The 15793-nt window shown below is 51.5% G+C and overlaps 6 protein-coding genes across 6 annotated transcripts; 3 read left to right on the forward strand and 3 right to left on the reverse strand.

Annotated features, from left to right (window-relative positions):
* Positions 1-1033: 1033 nt before the first annotated feature.
* J7T55_009308 (uncharacterized protein) lies at positions 1034-2131 on the forward strand (the record flags this gene model as incomplete). Its single annotated transcript, XM_053142260.1, has 1 exon — positions 1034-2131. One exon carries the CDS (start codon positions 1034-1036, stop codon positions 2129-2131), a length of 1098 nt encoding a protein of 365 aa, XP_052995149.1.
* A 296-nt stretch (positions 2132-2427) lies between these two features.
* J7T55_009309 (uncharacterized protein) lies at positions 2428-4249 on the reverse strand (the record flags this gene model as incomplete). The annotated part of the gene is made up of 3 exons (XM_053142261.1): positions 2428-2622; positions 2684-3846; positions 4135-4249. 3 exons carry the CDS (start codon positions 4247-4249, stop codon positions 2428-2430), a joined length of 1473 nt encoding a protein of 490 aa, XP_052995150.1.
* A 653-nt stretch (positions 4250-4902) lies between these two features.
* J7T55_009310 (uncharacterized protein) lies at positions 4903-7118 on the forward strand (the record flags this gene model as incomplete). Its single annotated transcript, XM_053142264.1, has 3 exons — positions 4903-6101; positions 6158-6531; positions 6634-7118. The coding sequence occupies 3 exons, from the start codon at positions 4903-4905 to the stop codon at positions 7116-7118; spliced, it is 2058 nt and encodes a 685-aa protein (XP_052995151.1).
* A 29-nt stretch (positions 7119-7147) lies between these two features.
* Positions 7148-8951, reverse strand: J7T55_009311 (uncharacterized protein; the record flags this gene model as incomplete). Its single annotated transcript, XM_053142265.1, has 4 exons — positions 7148-7255; positions 7392-7679; positions 8302-8667; positions 8895-8951. The coding sequence occupies 4 exons, from the start codon at positions 8949-8951 to the stop codon at positions 7148-7150; spliced, it is 819 nt and encodes a 272-aa protein (XP_052995152.1).
* A 440-nt stretch (positions 8952-9391) lies between these two features.
* Positions 9392-10337, forward strand: J7T55_009312 (Ribosome biogenesis protein nsa2; the record flags this gene model as incomplete). Its single annotated transcript, XM_053142266.1, has 3 exons — positions 9392-9441; positions 9513-9998; positions 10148-10337. The coding sequence occupies 3 exons, from the start codon at positions 9392-9394 to the stop codon at positions 10335-10337; spliced, it is 726 nt and encodes a 241-aa protein (XP_052995153.1).
* A 1108-nt stretch (positions 10338-11445) lies between these two features.
* Positions 11446-13808, reverse strand: J7T55_009313 (transmembrane transporter; the record flags this gene model as incomplete). The annotated part of the gene is made up of 7 exons (XM_053142267.1): positions 11446-11777; positions 11931-12059; positions 12114-12278; positions 12340-12377; positions 12435-12752; positions 12811-13551; positions 13624-13808. 7 exons carry the CDS (start codon positions 13806-13808, stop codon positions 11446-11448), a joined length of 1908 nt encoding a protein of 635 aa, XP_052995154.1.
* Between the last annotated feature and the right edge of the window lie 1985 nt (positions 13809-15793).

Consider the following 15793-nt stretch of genomic DNA (forward strand, 5'->3'; position numbering starts at 1 on the left):
GAATTCATCTTTCTATTCCCCGTCGCCTTTCAAATAAAATCATTATCATGGCTAAAGGACAAGATATCGTCTTTTACGGCTTTCTATCCCGTAGATAGATTCGCAGTGAGCTGCTCATTTATAAAATATCTTTCTGGGCGAGTACTATTTCCCAGGCGTAGGCCTTGTACGTAAATTTTATTTTATTGTGTACCAGCTTTGAAGGGACGAAAATGTGTGTGCGTGTATCCCCGCCTCCAACCTCGGGGCGCAGGAGCTGCGACTGCATGGCAGGGTCGACATTCTAGAAGGGTGCAATGCCGAGCGTCTCGTCGAACCGCATTCTTGTCCAGAAAACGGTTCAATACGGAGACCCGGGCCTTGAGGCCCCGTATTATGGCGATGTCAGGACCTTCGCCGCCTACGTTGGTGCGGCACGGTCAGATGGCTGAAGGGTGAGGCAGTGGTGTGGTTCATGTATGAGAGGGAGTATATTCACAGTACAGTAGAGAAAGACGCTGGATGATAAGAGGAGAAGGTAAATTTTTCCAAAGGAGGCAAACAGAGAGGCAGCAGATATTGTCCTAAATGAAATGCAGCCAAACTGGACCTTTCGACCTATCAAGAAGTGGCCCGCCAAGACATGGTTGCCTGGCTCGTTGGGCGACATCACGGAAACAGAGAACTTGAGCTGAGGGTTTGGGTCGGAAGCCCTAGCCCTAAATGACAGTAAGCCAACAGGTTGACATTGAAAGACCCTGCTGCTGTTCCTCACCATTTCATGTTCTTACTTAGACGACTCGATCACTAACTATAATATATCCTTGGGCTTGTTGCTTGGTGACTATTTCAAGTCTACGGAAGCTCTTGCCAACCAGGTAGGCTTGGTTGTGTTGTGTGGTTCGAAGGCCGGGCTGAGTATGTGCAGTCGATGAGAAGTGAGGTCAATCGAAATACATCACAGATGAGACAGCGCACATGATCGCATAACGAGCGGTCTTCGTCAGCTCTAAAGTTACACCATCCCTTTTCCGCACCAGCCATCGAGTTCGCCATGAGTACCACATCGACGCACCAGCGGACCCCTTCTCCTGCTCATCCCGTGCGCACCATCACGGGTGAGGACGCCTCTGAGGATGTCACTGTCTCGATGAGATACCATGGCAGGCTGTTTATCATTGACCTGTCGCTTTCCAACTTTAGTAACTCACCAAACGCTACCAAACAGTACTTGAAGAACATCGAACCAATCTTGCCAGACAACGACGGGGAGTTTGACGGCATCACCGACACAGAGGCGTTCGAATGGCTAGCAAACATTTTCGAGCCCATTTTCTCGCGGCTTGCGCCAGACTTTACACCTTCTTTTGACCCGGTCAAGATTTCTAACGGTTTATCCAAACCGCTTCTCTCCGAGTGCTTATTCCCCGAGACCTTCGGTTGCAGACTGGACGCCGAAGACGAGAAGTTCATCCCAGTTCATGTCGATAACGAAGGCAGTCTCGTTAAGCCGCTCTCGTTTCTCGACGGCGATCTTCTGGACGATCTTGAGGCGTGGACGCGCTTCTTTGAACCCTCAGAGCTCGAGGTCGTTTTCCAGCGGCCCGAACAGGCGCTCTATCGGATGCCAGAGCTTGTGCTCGCAGACCTAGACAAGTCCGGCCACAAGACGTTGTGTTTCTTCAAGCACTTTGGGCTCGCATCGGAAAATCCGATGACGCATGAGCTCTCGGTGCATAAGAAAGTGCACGATGCAAAGCTGGGGCCAGACGTGCGGGTGAGCCGGCTGCAGGGAATCGTACACATTCAGGACGAGGATGCCACGCTGGGCCTGCTCCTTTCGTTGGTGGATCATGAAGAGGGCATGACGCTGCAATCTGCCCTCTACGATGATCCTTCTCAAAATTTGAGAGAACGTTGGGCGAAGCAGGTCAAACACACGGTCGAGGAGCTACACAGGGCAGGAGCCGTCTGGGGAGATGCCAAAGCTGACAATGTTCTCATTGACAAGGATGGCAATGCCTGGGTTATTGATTTCGAAGGTGGATATACTGGAGGCTGGGTTGAGAAGGATGAGGCCGGCACAAAAGAAGGGGATTTGCAGGGACTGAGAAAGATCCTGGATTTGATATCGAGCAAGCCTACTGATTAATGTGTTATCTATGCTATGATAAGAGTCAATTATACTTCAATGATGGAGCTGTGACGGAGAGACACTTCGTTGACAAGTCTAGTTGGTGACAAGCTCCGTTGGTTTAAAATTCCTTGACGAGGCTATTACCTCAGGAATGGAAAATATGGTCGAGCGACGACAACCGTTACACAGGGGTGCGGCCCCGCAGTGGGCCGGAGTGAACTTTCAGGGCAGGTATTGTATGAACTTGTATGTCTCGTGGGCTGGGGCTGTCCGTTTCCTGGCTTGTTGTGCTTCGGCGGCGTTGACTGATCCTACATCCTCATTTGCTGCATATGTATCTGGGTGTGCTGCATCTGCATCTGCATCTGGGCCTGCTCCTGAGCCATCCTCTGTTGGGTCTGAAGTGCGGCTTGAGCTGATGGAGAAACGCCGCCATGGCGGTTCCTCTTGCTTTCCTTCACAGAAAATCCTTGGAGTTCTGACGATTGAGTCCACCCCGAGGAGCCCTGTAAACAATTAGATAGGCCTGTGAAGTGGTCAAAGATGTCGCACAATGAGGACTCCTACCTTGTACATGATCCGGTGCGGAAAGTAGACACGGCCTCCGCTCTGGCTTCCATGGACGTCCGCTTGTGAGAACAGATTGTCATTATCTGACTCGAACAGGCTATTGCACTCGATGCGCCGCCAAGTCTTGTCCTTGTCCTGGACCACCTTGATGCGCACATTCCGCAGTTTCTGGCCGGGCCCCTGAACCCAGCAGTTCAAGTTCACCAGGTGATCTGACTTTCTTTTACGAATTGCCCTGTGTATCAAAACTCCTCCTACTGAGCCGATGCCGAAAGTAAGTAAATGGACGGCGCAGACAGCGGCTCCATACCAGCGATGCTTTCGCTCAGCCCACGGTATGTGAAAATCGATGCCCATGGTTGGTTCTATCACCATGCCGTCCTCGATCTGAGTTGTTATATTTCGAGACTTGGCGAGGCGCGGTACGAACAGAACGTGACCCGAATTGCGGAAGCAGCTGGGCGCCGGGGCAAGGAGGCCGCTGGTCTCGATCAGATCCGTCTGCCAGGCGAACATTGACTCGTCGAAGATGGCGCCTGCCGGCGTCGAGACAAATATCTCCCGCTGCAGGCGGAGAAATTCATTCCCACCTTGGCCATATCGTGGATCGAGGAAGACACCGAAGAGACCGAGCATGCAGTAGGCGCGATCCTCGATGATGGATGTGGTTCGGCGCGACAGCCAGCTCATCTTCTGCGCGATGCTGGCGGTGCGGAAACCCCTCAGCAGATGCTCCCTCGCAATGCCCGTCGCCTCTGCAATCTGGTCCAACAAACTCTGTTTCGAGCCGATATATCGCCAGTCCCGGTCGTAGAACTCAATGTTCTTCGGCGCAAGGAGCTCCTGCAGCGTCCAACCCCGCGTGAACCACTTGCTCTGGAGGAATTGCTGGCGACTTCCATACAGGTCGTCTGCCTCGTTCCATGTCACGTCGTACATGTAGACGTAGCAGACAGCGGCATTGTGATACCAGTTGAACATAGAGTTGAGAGCCGACGAAAATTCCCTGCTGTCACCTTTGTTGATGCAAACGCTGTCGATCCATAAATGGCGAATCTCAGCGGTACCCTGCCGCACCTGTGCGCACGCTCCGGCAGTCTTGTAGATCGATGCCTCATTGCCGTCACCGACATTCTCGACAGCTCCAGTGGTCTTTGGCACTATGTATTGTCAAAAGAAGTAACTACTTGGTAGCACCTGGGCAGGTGGGCACCAATCATTCGGCATGGTCCTACTTAGCACCCGGAACAGAACAAGGCACATCAACATTCCGAACATCAGCCACCTTCAGTGTTACGTTGTGCTACTCGCAGACTCTTGACCGGACCATGCAGTGTAACCGTGAGTTAAATGAACTCATCAAGCCCTCCGGATTATGAGGCAAGGGATAGCAAATGAAATAAGGTGGCTCGCTGATGTTTTGATTTGTCTCGGTTGTCTGATCGTACATATTGGGGGCGGGCGAGTCCGCTTCATGCGGCTCAGTTCGAGGGAAGGCTGCCCTGTCAGCCTGTCACCAGGCGCTGCGACACTTCTGCAGCGCTGCTTGAGCGCTGCGCCCATCCAAATTGTGTAGAAATATACAGAACACTCTTGTATCAGGCTAAGCAGTGGCTGTCGCTATCTCGTAATAGGCCTTACCTAAAATAGATCTTTATATCTACCAGCACCTACCCGCTGAACCTAACGTGTACCTTAGCTGAGCTGTTGTGTCTCATAATCTCAATAATTATTTACAATCTGATCTCGCCTTATACCTCTGTCCTATCTTTCTCCATTTCATGGAACAGCGCAGCATTCTATTGTCTCAGTGAAGTGATTTCAACAGATCTAGGGTAAAGGCTCCCAATAGATAAGAACTTCTTCTCGCCGAACCTTGGGATCTGACATGATAGAGATATTTAGGAGTCTTAAGGCCCTTTGGCAACGATATCAATAAGCCGGTCATCAACCAGCAAGCAACAATGCTAGGAATCAATCCAAAATATGCATCATTGGCAGTAAAATCCTCCGAGCACTCAGTGAGCTGGCACAGAGATGCTATAAAGTTTCACACATTGTCAGCAAGCATCCTAGTAGCTTTACTAGTTTGTGTCAGTCTCTCTTCTGCCAATGGAGGTGTGTTCGGGGTCACCAAGCTCTATGCCGGACAATGCAGCCGGGCCGAGGCCATGAACCAGTGCATGCAACTTCTTTGTGCCATTACAGCAATCGGGATGAGTGTGTCATTCGACTTCTTCATAAGGCTGGTGTCCTCACCCACAATTGATGATCTCCGCAACGCTCATTCACGAGGCCGTTCCTTGGATATTGGGGTTCATTCCTTCCGCAACCTAAAACAGCTTTCACAATGGCGGAGGCTCTGGTGGGTTTCACTTGTCGCCATTGGCATCCCTATCCAATTATTCTTCCATTCGTCTACATTCATTGTATACACATCAACTACATATTCTGTCCTCTTTGCTAGCGAAGCTTTCACGACAGGCGCAGACTTTGTGTATCCCGGTGTGGCCTTCCTGGGTCTGACGGCATACAATTCAACAACCGAAGTTCAATCCCACTTTTACGACATTCTGCCGGGGTTCCGGGCGGCATCGATGAATTGGACCAGGCTGGAGGGCCAAGACTGCCTGCGCACGTATTTCCAAGACCCGAAGGGCCTGCAAAGTCATCGCAACCTTTTGCTTGTCGTTCAGACAGGGCCCAATGCCGATGCGAAAGGCTGGCAGGGGGCTCAAGTCTGGAACAGCACTCCGGCCGCCTATACTAACGACACTATCCATGAATATCAACCCGAGGCTGTCAATGCGTTGTGGTCATTCTCCCCCATGTGCACAACTGAGCGATCTGGCTCAGGCGACAACACCATTTGGACCTACTGTGAAGGAGGTTACACGACAAGCGGGTTTGGTAGTGCTGGATCCTATCCGCCTCAGGTCGACATTGGTTCCGAGGCTCCTAAGGTGTGGAATATATCATGGTATCCGGAGGGGAATGATTACCCGTCAGATGTATTTGGGAGTGGTGATATTTATCCCGAATACCAGACCCTGGCTGTCAAATACTGCCTATCGGAACCCTATTCAGCACCTTGTAAAGTTTTCGTCTCGGGTCCTTTCCTCCTCATTAGCCTGATCTGCGTTACCTTGGGATCCATCCTGAGTGTTCTGGTGTCTTCGTTCCACTGGAGGAAGGAGTCATGCCAATGTCTCGGAGATGCTTTGAAAGTCTTTATGATGCATGGCCCGGACATTACCAGAATGTCTGGTACAGGGCCCATGGTGTGGAAAGATGCCAAGAAGCGGTGGGGACAGGTCGTCAGCAGGCGCATGTGGCTCTGGACCTATATACCCATCGGGGTATTTCTCCTGGGTGGGACTATTCTCCTTGGCGTGTTTGGCTTCCCATCTCTACAGTAGGTACCTATGTCTGCCAAATTCATTTGCAGGGGTGATACTGATGTCTTCGAAGATTTGATGACGCTTTTGGGGACAGCATAGGCAACCGAATTACCCCCATGTTTAACTCCGAGGATGAATTCGATTCCTCCGACACAAGTATAGCGAAATTCCTCACTTATTGTCTCACAACGAACTTGCCTCAACTCGCTGTTTCGATCTATTACTTCACCTTCAGTTCTCTATACTCGACTATTTTCCAAGGCAGATACTGGGCGGACTTCGCTGTGAAAGCTCAGCAGCTCCGGGTGAGCTCCAAGCATGGCGCGCACCAAGTGTCCACCCATGCCTTCCAGTTTCCTCTTCTCTGGGGAATCAGCTTCATATCCCTCAAAGCCTTACTGGGTTGGATCCTCAGTCAGACAATATACGTAATGCCAATTGGAAGTAAGTGTCTTTCTACGGGGTGTAGGCGGTACCAGTCGTCGTCCGTATCCTTTTAAAACATCCTTGTGTGGCTTGGAAACATTAACCTTGGCTTGGATTCAGGCGTCTCTTTCTGGCAGCCCGAATTCGAATTCAACGACGTCGACGTGAACATGGGGTATTCCATACGAGCCATGATCCCCGGTCTTGTTATTGCCGCAGTCGCTGCTGCGATCCCTGTCATCCTCAGCTTTCGCCCCCTGCCTTTGAAGTCCGTCATCGTGGGCACCGACTCGGCGGTCATTGCGAGTTACTGTCCGCCTAACACGCCATCGGACAGGCAGGACGAAGACTTTGAGTGTCAACAGAATCCAGGCATCCAATTTGATAATCTCATGAGGTCGCGCAGGGACATCGGAATGCTGAGATGGGGCGTTCTGGATCTCGGGAGCAAACGAAATCAGCGGCCAGGTGTCCTTGGTCTGGGTACCGAGGAGGAAGTCATCAAAGTCTCCCCCATTGCTGGCCACACGTACGTCTCAGTTGCTTTAGCCTCCGATGGTGTCAACCACTCCTGCCAAAGCCAAGCTGCCGGACGGCAAGGATAAAAGTGCACTTGATGTCATTCTCTTCCTGGTTATGACGCCGTGGAATTCTTTTCGCCGTCTTCTTGGAAGTAGAGGATGGCATTCAAAGCCTCCGAGTGATCCACGACAAGCAGGAAGCTGTGGGAACATTTGGTGATCTATGCGTGCAAGACGACACAGTAGAGGGAACATGGACGGGAAACGAAGCAGAATAGCCAAGAATATTAGGTTGGAGGGAATGAGGGGGGGGGGGGGGCGGGCAACATCTTCGAAAGTGGCCCACGGCGGCTTCACAGTTTGGCTTAGGTTCAATTTCGAGACCAAGAAGTAGCCTTTGAGGAAGGATGTGCGATCGAGTTCAGGAATCGTGGATATGCAAGCGAAGTGCGTCGTGAGATACTTGCACAGCAGCGTCGTGACTAATGGTATGGTCGAGGCTCCAGAAAAGGGTCGAATCCCGGGCCTCAACAACGAAAGTGGCTCAACGAAATTGTCGTAGTAGAAGAGATAAACGATCCGTTTTCGAACGATAGGACTGCTCGAAATGACAGCGGAGTCCCAGTCCATGCTTCGCTTTGAACTCTGAGAAATTAGTAGCAGCATATACCGGTCCATGCTCGCAAATGAAATCCACAATATTCAGTGTCAAGTCCGGTCCCTCGACCAGAGCTTTCTTGATTCCGTCATCTGGGAAAAGGGCACGCCAACGAGTCAAGATTAAAAGTCTCTTGGGGCAGGCAAGTCCTTCAGCTTCGAAACGAGAGAAAATGATGTGGTAGGGCAAGACCCAGGGCACATTGCCGAAATGTTCCACGATCTGGTCGCCCGCTTGCTTAACGACTCGCTGATGTTTTGCAGTCCAAAGTACGCTAGAGCATTGACTCCACAGCAGAGCGCGATTTGTGGGTGTAACATAACTTTTTGAAAAGTGCCCCTGGATAGCAAAGCATTCTGGACTCTGGTAAACATTGTCTACCACTTCCAAGGACCTGGTGAATAGAATGTCGGGGGATTCCAAGACTGATAGAAGCATCGTGCAGTCAAAGCTTTGTCCAGCGCCAACAGTAACGTCAAGTGCGTAAGTAAGTACACGAAATCCAAGAGCGTCTCGTCCAGGTTGCTGCCCAGGTTGCTGCCCAGGTTGCTGCCTAGGTTCTGTTTCCATGTGTTGTGCCTTGAATTTGTCTGTGTCCCGGCTCAACACCACGTGGCAGTACAGGGTGTTATTGGCTGCACCTAGTCCTAAGAGAATGGGTGTGGGGAGCACATGTCTGGCAGAGTAGCTTCCTAGGATAGTCTCTGAGCCCTGGCTGAGAATTCGCTTGTGTGCTTTTATCCGCCGCTGGAGTCCACCTTCACCAGTGTTGTCGGGGCATTCTGGGACTTGTGACCTGGCAGGGCCAGCATAAGACGTCTGAAAGGGCGACATGATCCAGTATGTTCCAGCAACAGCTGGTATAGCATCTTCCAGCGTGAGAAACTCATCGTAGTCCCAAGCGCTTCGCCCCATAAATTCCTTGACCTGAGGCGAGTAGCAGGCAAGGATGCGACATTTGAAAGAGACGAGGGTCTGTGGTTCAGTGCGGCGAACAATGAAACGTCTTGCAGGATAGCAAAGTGATTACCTCCATGGCTTACTCCTTGCCGCTTGTGCCAGCAAGTCAATCTGCTCGTACTTTTGGTGTACAAATTGAAGGATGTTGCCTATCTGGGTTGCGGTAAAGCCAGAGAAATCAGGGTGCGTTCCACTGTTGAATGCAATAAGGTCGCGTTGCCAATCGCGAGTCGGTACAGTACTAGTTGCTGGAAATGGGGGCAGATGGAAATCTTGGAAGCCAGAATGATCATCCCCATTTTGGTTTAAGGAGTTGCTAGTTGACAAATTGTGACGTCGGGTCGAGGCTTGTTTAAGAAGGTAGACTATTAGGTATGCTTGTAGTGCGGAGGAAAAAAGGTGTACTTTGAATCGTAGCCCGCTCTAAGCCATAATTTTTAGTTGTTGCAAGATGAGCTTGTAAGAGTGCACAAAGAGATGGAATGCCAACCCACCCCGCTTTTTTTACAGCAGCAGCCTCGCCTCATCCATGAAACACTTGTGGCAGCGCCACAAAGAACGGTCACGCAACGGATACGTAACTGTGGCGCAGCAGTGGAGCCCGGGAGCACCATTCACCCGCGGTCCAACCACATGCTAGTGGGGCAATCAGACTATGTACGTCTACTAACTTTTTGTTTGCCGCTGCCGCCAAGTATCCAACCTCACCTCCATTCGCCGCTCGCAAACAGCTGCCGCCATGCCTCAAAACGAGTACATGCAAAGATGGCAACGCCTTTATGGCCAACGGTAAATAAGTCCACCACCTTCCCTCTATCATGCGTTGCCTGGCAGCTGACCAGCGCTCTTGATGGTTGCAGCCTCGACCACCACGAGCGTGCCCGCAAGCGTGCCGCCCGTGAAGGCCACGATGCCTCCGAGAAGGCCCAGAACCTGCGCGGCCTCCGCGCCAAGATGTACGCCGAAAAGCGCCACAAGGAGAAGATCCAGTTGCGCAAGCAGATCAAAGCCCACGAGGAACGTAACATCAAGGCTGCCGCCCCAGATGCTGACCCAGCCAACCCCGTCCCCGCCTACCTGCTCGACCGCAACAACCCTACCTCCGCAAAGGCTCTTAGTTCAGCTATCAAGAACAAACGCGCTGAGAAGGCTGCACGGTTTGCAGTGCCCCTGCCGAAAGTCCGCGGGATTTCTGAGGAGGAAATGTTCAAGGTGATAAACACGGGAAAGAAGACACACAAGAAAGGCTGGAAACGCATGGTTACAAAGCCCACCTTTGTCGGCCAGGACTTCACAAGCAAGTTCTCACCCTCACCTCCTTTCGTGGCCCCTCTCTTGCCGCAGCAGTATTGTTGTTGTAGCATCGGCTAACTGGTTGGTATAAAGGGAGACCGGTCAAATACGAGCGGTTCATACGTCCTATGGGACTACGCCACAAGATGGTCCACCTCTCGCACCCAACACTCGGAGTCACAATTCGAGCACCCATTCTCAGTGTCAAGAAGAACCCGCAGAATCCCTTGTACACTCAACTGGGCGTACTGACAAAAGGCACCGTCGTGGAGGTGAATGTGAGCGAGTTGGGTATGACAAGCACCTCTGGCAAGGTGGTTTGGGGCCGCTGGGCGCAGATCACGAACAATCCCGAGAACGATGGCTGTGTAAACGCTCTTCTGCTTATTTAACTTGGTAGGAGGACTCGATTGGGAGTTTGGCGGGGCGGGGCGGCGGACACAACAACGGGCAGGTCTGGGCCCTGCATCTGCAAGACAGATTGAAATTCTAGCCTGAGCATCAATTTACTTGCTTAATTGGCCCAAAATTTCACTGAGCAGACCGGGCCGATGCTAATGCAAGCACTCCACCTGTCTATACTAATGACATTATCCATGAATCCAACCCGAGGCTATTAATGCATTGTGGTTATTCACCCCCATGTGCATTACTATGCAACCTGGCTTAGGCGAGAATATCATTAATGTGACGGTACGGGCTTATAGACTGCTAGGTATTTCCAAAAAGCTGGGTTGGTGAGCATGTTCAGCTGCACGTTCTTAGCGAGGCCGAGGGCAAGCCCAGGAGAGATGCAAGCACTTGTTGCGTCTCGGTACCGAGTATGGAAACGAGCTAGGGAAGCCGCCAGAATTAAAACGCTTGACCGGGTTCCATGGATGAAGCAGTATCTTCGAAAGTGGGTCACGGCGGCTTCACAGTTTGCGAGGAGTAGAAAGGATGCGCGATCGGGGCAGGAATCAAAGATGTACAGACGAAGTACCTTGTGACCCAGGTATATGTTGTGCGTCGGCCGGCTGGTGGTGTGGTCGAAATCGTGGAAACGGTTGGGCAAATACCGTTCCGCGTTTTCCTGTCTCCTGTGCCTAGATCCCACTTTCCAATCTCTAGCATTCACATTCCCAGCTAAGTCCCGCCCCCCTCTCAATCCTCGCGCTTCCTGCGGTATTGACAGATCTCTCGAGAGTGCCAACCCATCCATGCCATCGCAATCATTGCTGTTATTCGAGCAAAGACCGTGGGAGGAAGGAGAAAATAGTGCCGATGACCGAAAGGGTAATAGATATAGCAAGCATAGCGTATATATAAGACCTTTCAAGCCCCGCAATTTCTCTGCTAAAGAGCTTTAAATAAAAGCACAAGGGCAACCTAAAGGGAACCCGTTAGTCAACTAATGCAGGAGACCTGGTAAGAGATGGTTGGAAGAAACTTGGGAAAGGATAAGTGAGAACTAAATAGGAGAAGACGAGAAATAGGGAAATGCTAATAGGGATGTCCAACTCACGTGACGCAGATGGTGAAGCACAGTGCAGAGCCCATGAAGGCCATAATACTATCGAACGCTGGGAAAGCGATTGAGATGGCCAAGAATATAAAAATTGTCACAATGCGAATGAAGATCTTCACCAAGCCCCTGAAATAACTCGACATGCCGACTATGGCAGACGACTCTGCGAGGGCCTGTTGATGTACTCCGAGCAGCACCTCCAGAGTTGCAACAATTGGCCTCGCGTTGAGCGGGATCTTAGTCAAGGGGATGATGGCAATGGCGCCACACAGAATGTATGTTATCGCTTGGGGGTATCCGGATGTCGTCAATATGTTGGAAGTGACTAGTGTTTCGTCAGTAATTATTTCGCTTTTAGACACAAATTACGGCTTCTTCAATAATACAATGGAGGGAAATCTTCAATCCGACTCCATGTTATAGAGAACATGGCCATCGAGTGTCCAGCAAAGAAAAAGTCGCTGTCAGATTCACTTACTAGCGTCCATGACATCGTCACCAAACATGAGCAAGCCGACGACTGCAGCCGTGGCGTCAAGTAGGAACGTGAAAGAGAACGTGATTTTCAGTGCACGAGCATACTTATGCGGATGTCTCATGTCCCGGTCTGTCTCGTGTTGTTAGCTGCTGACTGGAGAGCATAACGAAGGATTACACATACAAATATTTGGGAACACTCCATGGCCTCCCCACGGGGACATCAAGAGCCCGAATGAGAGCGGAAGAGTCAACCAGTTGGCAGGGACGAGATAGGTGGCTGCTGGCTCAAGCAGTGAACCAGGCGCGTTTGGCTTGACGAGGCCGTCTATAATGACGAGGGCAACAACTGTGGAAGTGCTAGGTTAGCAAAGGATACAAAGGGAGCGCATAACAGTGTCAAGACTTACTTGTAAAACAACACACTATGCCGATGATGCTGGTAAAACTGAGAAAGCGTAATGGGAGGAAATTTAGGGGTATCAAAATAAGAGCACACACGAACTTCCACTCCGTCCCAGACAAGACACCTTGGAAAAGCAGCTCCATAGAGTCCGCAAACAACACCAGAAGAGCAACGCAGGCTGCGAGTAGTTCTAGGGTGAACAGTATACTCGTGGCGATCCGCGCGTTTCTGCCAAAGGAGATGTAGGCCAGATCCGAGAAGGTAATCAGGCTCGGGTCCAAGTCCATACATCTCGCGAGCAGCTTCGCCGTGTAAGAAGTCACCGCAGCCGCTCCGAGAAGTATAATCATGCCGCACAGCCAGCCTGCATACTTGATACCCATTGGCAAACTCAGAAGACCGACTCCGATCAGAACGCTGGAACAAATAAGTCAGCGATGATACCAGGCGCGATGAGGTGTGGGGAAAATGCTACTTTGTAGAGTTGAAAATGGTCTGAGGGAGCGTGCTCTGTCCCTCGACCGTCAACACGATCTTCCCGTCCCGATCTTCGACCTCCTTCACAAGAATCGGCCGACTTTCCCCGTCTGGCACATTGCCGGCTGCCTGCTGCTGCCGCCACATCTCGGCGGCCTGGGCCATGGATGCCCTGCTGAATGTGTCGTCGCTGGCAATGGTCCCGTAAGTGCGATGCGACCCATAGCTTCCCGCAAAATCAGCATAGCTGCCCACGATGTCCGGGGTGGCCAACGACGGGGGCACGGCGAAGATGGACTGGGAGGTCGGGGTGCCACTGCTGAAGGAGATTGTGCGCCGCAGCTCGTTGTCCAAAGCCTTGCGCTCGCGGTCCCGGAAGGAGCCCGTGCTGTAGTGCCTGTTGGGTTCGAGAAGAGATTGCGCCTCGCTTGCCCCTGGCTCTGGGCTGTCGTCGCGCACCGCTGATTCTGGAGCCGCCTCGAGGTGCTGGCGCAGCAGCGACACGCGCGGGGCGGTGCCCTGGGGGAAACCAGCCCTGCCGGCCTCTTCATCCGATCTGCCATATTGTAGACCATCATGGGCGCCGATTGAGTCCTGTTCGGGTGCCAGCATGAACGAGGGCCGCTGGGGGATGACCTCAGTGAACTCTGCCGCTCGCTGCCAGGATCGTGCGAAGGACCGGATGCTGTTCACTCCTCCAACATCCCCGAGTGCTGAGAGTCGGTTCGTGACGGAAGATCTGTGGGGGAAGCACTTTTCAGTACGATGTGCTCAAGTATTACAGGTTCTGGGGGGCATATTTTTGCCGTACCTCCTTCGTCGCATATTTGCTAGGTTCCCGTCATCAACGCTTGCGCGCGGGCTGTGGTCTAGGTATTCGTCGTCGAAGGCAACGCTTCTCCCGCCATTGGAAGAAACGCTGCCGCGGCCGGGCGAGCCCCCTCGTTCATATTGATCCCATGTCGTAGGGTTGCGATTGCGAGAGCTTCCTGACATGGGGGAAGACGATGGAAGCAGTACGGGCTTGGTAACCTGAGGGCAGCTCGAAGGATGGAGCCGGGTACTCGGTACAGCTAGCTTGGTTGTGGTGTCGGGAAAAGAAAAGAGTTTTAGGCCAGAATCTAGTCAGTAGAAGTAAACGAAAGAGAAAAAGCAACAATAACCAGCTAGGGTTCTAAAATATTCACCCGGCTGGCGTTGCAGCGGGAGGAGAGAGCCCTGCGCAGGATTTGACGATGGCCAGACTCTCTATCGCCCGAGTATATCTTGCAGCAGGGCGGACGGAAACTCCAGAACAGGGCAATACGTAATGATGCAGGTGTCTCGCAGCACGGCAAGCAAGCAAACAAGGCGCGTGATGCCGCGGCCCAGCCAGCCTAGACAGCCCAGCGAGTGCTGTTATCGAGTACCCACAATACAGCCCTCGCGTCGCTGCAACCTGCAGCAGGTATTGATAGTGAATTCGGCGCTGCGACGAGCCCAAGACCGGGATGCCTTGAAGTCATGCTGTAACACGGGATCGTGCGCCGCACTTGCAGGCGCGGTCGGCCCACCCAGGCTGCAGCCAGGTTATCATCGGGTGGGGAAGAGCTTTTCCCTGGTCGCCAAGCTAATTTTCTACCTGCAGTAGGCTGAGAGCTTGCTTATCGCGATAGACGAGGACCGCCCAATGTCTGCCCACTCATTGGACAATGGCAGCTTGACAAACGCCCCAGAGTCAGCCAGTCACGAGAATGAGCCTCATGACATCCAGACTGACTCTTGATCCACCCTCCAGCGCTTGCCTCCTAATTTCCACCACACATCAAAACAAGTGCCGACTCTCATTCGACTGAGCCAGACGTCACAATTCAGCCCCAACGTTGAACCGCAACTGGCCTTGCCTTACCTGAGTCTGTCATCTACCAGTAGACATTTGCCACGGCCACATAGATAGAGCTTGCTGATACAAATCACTCTTTTCATCCAGCTCTATCTGTTTGTTTGTGTTAGAAAAGATTTGCCTCGAGTCTCATGAGGTTACCCTGTACGGGGATACTATCACAGTAACTCTGGAATAATTAAAAGGAAACAAGGGAAACATGGGATAACCTCCTGTGGGATAACCTTTTATGAAATAACCTTCTAGAGGATAATCTCCTTTGCAATGATCTACTGTAGGACATTTTTCCGTAGATTAGATTTGTATTGGAACGTAGGCCATAGGAGCTCAGCAATGATGTGTTGGTATTCTTGAGTCTAGGTTTGGCGGTGTTGTTTCAATAGTGTATATGATGACTTAAAGATCACTCGGGAATCCAAACTAGCTGGCTCTTGCCCTTGAGCTTTTGCGAGCTAAACAGGGCAACAATTAGGACCTGCAGTCTTCAACATGTGCATTGGTTTATATATGGCCTTGAATTATGCTTTGAATAAGTTTCAGTCGGAGTGGTCTTGCACTTGTCTAGATCTCGCTGCCTTTCGGAAACTCCGACTTATCTGTTAACTCATTACGGTTCTTTTTCATACAAACGGAGAGGTAACACTCTCAAACTCGACTGGCTCTGTAATTTAGGCACATTGGCACTCTGTTATCATGATAACTCGCACTCGCATGATGTTCATATATCACTGTTCTAGCCCTTGCTCTTCTGAGCTACGGGGTGGACACAGAGACAGAGATAGAGACAGAGACTTATTCTGAATGGTTCAGATGACAGAGACAGGGCAAAAGCAGCAGGCATATTACTGCTGTTTCCGCTATTTGCCAGAGATCTTTTGTAGCGAAAATTGAACCTTGAGCTTAATCAAATCGCTGGTCCTCTGCTTGAGCTTTGTGAAGATTACCTGAGTCCTGCTTCAAGCAACATAAGAGTAGCGACTAGACCAGAATTTAGTCTGTTGTTACTGGCCATAAAGTTCGAGTTGGAGCGGGCAAGCCATTGTATGGTCACCAGCAGTCCCAATGGAAAGATTGAATGGTTAGGCCAGTGGTGAAGATG

The sequence above is a fragment of the Diaporthe amygdali genome (assembly GCF_026229845.1).
Source record: "Diaporthe amygdali strain CAA958 chromosome Unknown NODE_10_length_1141467_cov_65_626103, whole genome shotgun sequence".
Lineage (NCBI taxonomy): Eukaryota > Fungi > Ascomycota > Sordariomycetes > Diaporthales > Diaporthaceae > Diaporthe > Diaporthe amygdali.